This window comes from Callithrix jacchus, chromosome 6, assembly GCF_049354715.1.
Source record: "Callithrix jacchus isolate 240 chromosome 6, calJac240_pri, whole genome shotgun sequence".
Lineage (NCBI taxonomy): Eukaryota > Metazoa > Chordata > Mammalia > Primates > Cebidae > Callithrix > Callithrix jacchus.
Window position 1 is genome coordinate 145,783,838 of NC_133507.1, and position 6,405 is coordinate 145,790,242.

General features: G+C 48.6%; 1 protein-coding gene across 3 annotated transcripts in view; it reads right to left on the bottom strand.

Annotated features, from left to right (window-relative positions):
• Positions 1-2,328, bottom strand: part of SERPINE2 (serpin family E member 2) — a 66,042-nt gene extending 63,714 nt beyond the window's left edge. Inside the window, exon 1 of one of the 3 annotated variants that reach the window (XM_035306591.3) lies at positions 2,082-2,328. Coding sequence is in view for 1 of the 3 variants with exons in the window: in XM_035306589.3 (XP_035162480.1) it covers positions 838-869 (32 nt within the window). In the remaining 2 variants the exon portion in view is untranslated. Of the gene's footprint in view, positions 1-837; positions 1,312-1,453; positions 1,642-2,081 lie in introns of those variants that run through there. The other 2 variants (XM_008999575.5, XM_035306589.3) reach the window with 2 other exon arrangements.
• Positions 2,329-6,405: the final 4,077 nt, after the last annotated feature.

Consider the following 6,405-nt stretch of genomic DNA (forward strand, 5'->3'; position numbering starts at 1 on the left):
CCACCTCAATCTCTGGCTAGTATTTAATCATCCTTGTGTGGAAGTGAAAATTAATTTCTTTTGGAGACAGTACTTTTAAAATTAAACTAATATGAAGTTCATGGGGGGCAGAAATTTTCTGCATAGATTCACTTTTGCTTTTAGAATAACACATGATGATATTTCATGACCTTCGGTAACTGCCCTGCATGGCACAATATTTTCAAACTTTATTTTAACGAAGACTCAACACTTGGGCGTTAAAAGAAACCTTAGATTACTTAGGTTAGTACTTTCATTTGCATAATCAAATTTTTTTCTGTAGAGATACTGCAAATAGCAAGTAACTACTGACTTAGACCTTCGGATAGTGTTGAAAGTGCCTTCGATTTTTGAAGTGTGGTTTAGAATATACAAATTAGCAATGTTGACATTTCTTCTAGTTATCTGTGCTCAAGTTTTGATATAAAATCTTCAAAGTACACAATTATCACTCAAATTGTTCCAGAACAGTTCAGACAAGTAAATGGCTTCTTGGCTTGAAAGAGGAAGTCACACATTCGAACACCTTTTTATGTTGATGCTAAATATAAGAACGTCCCCTGCAAAGTAGTGAAAGCAAGACAGCAGCATTCGAGATTTCTCCAGACAGACACACACACACACACACACACACACACACACACACACACAGTGTTTCGTTCATTAAAACACTAAAACCTTCAATCGCATCTTCCATAATACCTGAAGGTGGAGTGCTGTCTTATGTAATAGAAGCCTTCCTTCCCCGCTCAGTTTGTGGGCACATTAAATGCCTAATTCCGCCCAGAATTTCTGAGTACCGTACTTTCACTCTACCTGCAGTCACTCATCCGCCTCGCAACTCCCATCTCTACAGATGATGCAAACAGCAAAGACCTGCTCGCTCGGGTTAAATCGGCTGCCAGAGGCCAAGTTAAAGGCTTTCCCCACACCGCGTGTCACCTGCCCTTGCACAGGCAGAGGTAACAGTAAGAGTGCGCCTGTCTCTCCCCATCCGGCGAGGCGCAGCCCAAGTCCGGGGTAGGGAACGCCGGCGAGCAGCTGGAAACCTCAGGTTCAGGGTCAGGGCCGGCTCGGAGAGGCGGGCAGGAGCCACCCTGGCCCTGGGGCTCCCCGCTGTGGGCACCTCCAGACGCCTCCCCGGGGCGGCCCCACCTTGCCCTGCCCGGGTCTCGCCTGGGGCTTCCCGCGGGCGGGACCGCGATGCCCAGCGCGCACCCAGCCCGGCCGTGGCGGCCCGCGGGATACTGAGAAAGTTCCCTCCGCCCGGACGTCGGCGCCCGGAGTCCCGCCCGCCCCGCAGCTTCCCCGCCAGGCGCAAGGTCGCGGCACGGGGCCGGCGGCGCGGGGAGCCCCGGGGAGCCCCGGGGAGTGTCCCCCGCCGAGGGCAGCGCCGGCCGCGCCCGGGACTCACGGCGCAGCCCGTACTCACCGCGCTCGCTCGATCCCTAGGGGGCGGCCGCGGAGGGCGGCGCTGCCAGAGCCGGAGCGGGAGCTTGGTCTCGGCGGCGCGAGGAGTCGGAGGACGGAGAGGGGTGGCGGCGGCGGAGAGGGTCACGGCAGGAAAGAGGCGGCGGTGGCGCCTGCAGACGCCGCGCAGCCGGGACAGCCCTACAGCGCGAGCTGGCTGCCGCCGCGGCAGGGGCTTTATCGGCGGCGCCGCGCGGCCCCCGCCCCTTCCTGCCGCCCCCGCCCCCGGCCCGCCTCGCCCCGCCTTCCCACCGCCTCCTTTGTGTGGCCGCGGGCCCCAGCGTCCCCGCGCCCGGCCTACGGGACGCCCCCTCTCCACTGGCGACCTCTCGGATGCTGCCCCCCCCAGGGGTCCTCGTCCTGGGGCTGCGCCCGGAACGCGCCGGGGAGACGCGCAGACCCTGAGGCGCGGCGCCAGCCTGGGCCCAGCCGCACGTGGGTCTCCCGGATGGGGGTGTGTGAGGTGGCGGGTGGCGGGGGGTAGGGGGTGGGTGGTGATACCAAGGCTCCCTCCGCGTCCCGGAGACGCAGGGCAGGTCGTCTTGGCTGCCCCCTGGAAGAGGCAGAGGGCGCCCTGAGACAGCGCTTACCCCTCCGGGTGATAGGGAGAACGGTGCCAGGACGCGGCCGGGAAGGGGCAGATCACCCCTCGAGGCGTTTCGCAGGGTGTCCTAGAGCTGACTTCTCCCCTGCCTAGGGGACAGAGGAGCGGCGCCAGGTCGCCTTATGCAAATACAGACGAGGGGATCCAGAAGACTGGATTCCTGGCTATGGTGACAGCATGAGGTACCCGCAGCGTCCTGGGAACCCAGCCCTTCTGCGCCGGTAACCACAGCTGCTGGGACCCGGTGCGCGACCGACAGGCGCAGACCTTAGGGGCCTGCAACAAATGACCGTCCGGCTCCAGCCTCTGTTACCTGGATCTCTCTTAGTTGGTCCTCCTTTACATCTAGTTAGGTTTATGGGGACCCAAGGACCCAACTTTAATGACATGATTTATGTTGCCATTAGTGTAGAATCCTCACTAGCAGGCAGACGGTCCCAAAAGCGAGGAAGAAATGTAAATCTCCCTAAACACAGCCCTGAATTAAGGATGCAGCTACAGATGAGAGCCACTTGGAAGATGAGCCTGCAGTCACCCCTTGGCATGCAGGTGGCTGTACTAGGGTGTCCACGTGTGTTGGGGGAGGGGTTCCTCTTAAAAGTGTAAAATCTGGCTCAGCCTAACGGTTTTCTCGGTCCCTCGCGGAGGAAAACAGGCTATAGGGGTCTTGGTCCTAAAATAAGGAGCAAACAGTCTCCAAAATGAGCATCTGTTTAATTATTTTATAGTCATACCAAATATTTATATTCAGTTACAGCGTAGGATATACATCCTTTCTTGTTCTCTGTGCCTGAAATGCTTTTTGTCCCAGGACCTTCTATGTCTGTATGCATCCTTACACTTTAGGTCACAACTCAAATGTCCTCTCCTCTAGGAAGCCTTCCCTAACCACTTGAGATAAAGTTGCTTCATCCTCTCTAATCTATGACTTTCTTCATTGCCCTCATTATAAATTGATTTTTTTTTTACCTTGTTTCTTGCTAGTTTTCTCCTACTCTCCCTCACTGGAATACACTGCCAGAGACCAGGGAAGAGAAACCAATTTCAATACTGTTTCCAACTTACTGTATCCCTAGTGCCTAGAGCCATACTACACATATAGCAGTTACTCAATAACTCTTTGTTGACAGTGGATGAACTACTGGCCAAGTGACTTTCAGACATGCTAAGAACTGTTCCAGTGACAGTACTGAGCTTGGTCCAGTCAGAGAGGGTGGGCTGGAGCTGGGAAAATTTCAAAGAAGGGGGAAAGCTCAAAGGTGTGAATGAGCTCGCTCAGTGTGTTTGAAAAGCTGGGAGCATCCTCTTCCAGATGGAAGGGAGTCATTCAAGAAACGACTGGAGAAGTTACTGGGAAATGTGAGCGAAGCCAGATTATTATGAAAGTGTGACAGAATCCCTGTATCTACTTCTTTCTCAATTATGTTTCTAAATTGAAATTGGTAGTAGAGGTAATTGTAGGCTCGTGTGCAGTTGTAAGAAATGATCAGAGAGGTCTCTTTTACACTTTGCCAAGTCTTCCTCAATGGTAACACGTTACAAAACCATTGTACAATATCACAATCAGGGTATTAACATTGATACATTGATTTCTTACACACTTTGGTTAATTAGTATAACTTTGAATTTTTAGTAAAGTTACTGAAAGTTAAACCAGTGAGAGAAATGCACAAAATACTGTTTAAAAGGGTTTCAGTCTCTTGTTTTGATGGAGCCAATGTTTCTCAGGAAAAAAAAAAACTTTTTTATTTTCCCAATTAGAGTATAAATAGGGTCCGGATTCTTCATTGATAAAAGACATTAGAAGTCCTTAGGACTTACTTCTTTGGGTTACATTTTAATGACTGACATTCACTTTCCTATTCTCTCCTGTACTGTGGAAGGAACATTTTGAGCAATACTGTACATGACTTGTCAATTCTGAAATCAGACAGGATACAGTGCTAACTAATATACTAAACTCAACCTAGCCACTGATGTTCCTTTCTCTCTGGCTGGACATGCGATGAGGCTGATGATGAGATCTCCCAAAGGAAAGTGATTCAAGACAAAGACCCATTCTGCCAGTGGGATATGCCGGGAATACCAACTATACTTGTTACTGAGTGTGCCTGGCTGGTGTGGGCCACCCTTCCTGATGCCGGTGAGAGGAGACAGAAGTAACAAAGCAAGCTACGCTTACCATGACAATCAAATGACCAGGCTCTTTGACACCCACCATGAGGGGCTGCTCCAAAGATGTGTTCCTAACTCAGTTGGTACCCACAAGCAGCAGGTTCCTCCTCCAGTATTCTCCAGTATTTGACCCTTTTTGAGATGCATTTCTCATAGATGTGTACTTCCAATCAACATTTCCTTCCTGCTTCAACCTCAGTTTTGTTTGAGAAATCCAAATCATTTAGTACTTCTACCTGGCTGTCTCTCTGCAACCTCACATTCACAGCAGAATTTCATTATGTTCTGCAATTGTGTGGCTTGCCTTAATCCTCAAATAGAGCTTCAAATTGTTTATTCCTTTGACCTGGACTTTAGCCAGCTCCAGCCAGGCTCTGAGTTTGGCTTTGTGTCATAAGCCACAGTTGGGAGAAATGCAAGAAATGGCCAAACAGAATAAAACAAATGATCTATTTAGTCTTGTTTCCTCTCTTGGAAGAAGTCCAGTGTTGAGTGCCTTGGAATAAATGAAAAAACCCCCCCACCCCATCTCCCATGCACCCAAACAGTATGACCTTGTGTTTAAGTAAAAACTGTCCTTAGCTCCCAGTGAGATGATGGTGTTTTGTCTGGAAGCCTGACGGATGTTATGATAATAAGATAATGGATACTCACTTCTCTCCTATCTAACCCCTATTTAAAAGACATTACACCACAACAGTGCTTGTTACACAATACTCTAGTTGCAAATGTTGTTATGGAAGATTGTTTCAACCAGGGGAAAAAAGACTGGTAATAACAGTTCACTTATACAATTAGTTTCTGAAACTGTTGCATTGCTTTGGGATTTTTAGCTTAGAAAAGACATTTTTCTTTTTATTTCCTTTTAAAGTTGGCTTTCAAATAAATTCAATTTCCTCTTTCTGTAACTTCTGAAACAGATTAAACCAGATTATCAATTTGCACTTTGCTGTTGTCGTCACTAGTTTTCACCAAGAGCTTCAGAGAAAAGACATTACTAAGTGCTGGGCTGGGTATTATTTTCTACTTATATGTGATCAAATAGGATGGAACAGGCATGTTTTGAGAATCATTGTAATACTGACCCCTTCAAACAACAACCCAGCTCCTCTCCTTTCTTATACCACCAAACAATAGATGCTGCCTCCCTATTTCCCTGGGTCTCTTCAGTCTATCTTCTCACCCTGTCATCAGGCTCCCCTCCGTTTCTCCCTCACTTCCTCAGACCCTCCTCTCTCAAATATTACCAATAGCTTCCAATGGCAACCCTGGTAGTTTTTCAACATTCTTTATCACCTTTGAGTCCTTGGCAAGATTTCACCCTCATGTGTGTACCCAGGTTTTGGAAATGCCTCTATTTTCTCCTTTCCAATTCCTTAGCTTGCCTTTATCCTTTTTCATCAAATCTTCCAACAGGTGGGCACCATGCAGTTGACTGTCCTCAGCTACCTCCTCTTTTCTCCACACTCTCTCCCAATGCAATGAACATTGATTTATTTGTGGCCACCAACACCTGTTTCCCTCCCCGCCTTTTGATAGCAGAAACTCCCTTCCTATTTTATATACCATTTTGTTGGGAAGGAAATTAAGGTATCCTTACTTTCACTAGCCAAGGGATGGGCGTATGACCAAGCTCACTGGATTCCCTCCCAGTTCTTTGAATCTGGAAAAGAATGAAAAAGTAGTTGCAGCTGACTCATCTCAGCTTGATGAATGATGAATTTGTGAGTTCTTCCTATGTGGACCTCAGAGCTGCCCTAGAACCTGTCCTGTCTGAGCAGAGGTCCACAGTGAACTGTTTCTGTGAGACTTTTCTACTTGTTAGCCAGATTCGGTTTCTGTTGCTAGCAACCTGGGATGCCTAACTGACATACCTAAATGTATGTATCTTTGCTTAGTTCTGGATGAATTCTAAGCCTGTATCTACAGATGGCCTTGGCCACCATCCCAAGGTACCACTCATCTATCTCCGAGTGCCTGGCAGACACCTCCACTTAATATCCCACCATCACCTCCCACCTAACAAGTCAAATCCGCTTATTATTTCATCAACGAACCAGTTCTTCCTCCTGTGTTCCATGTGTTTTGCAGACATGACTTCCATCTCAGTCACCAAAGCACTAAGATGGGAATAC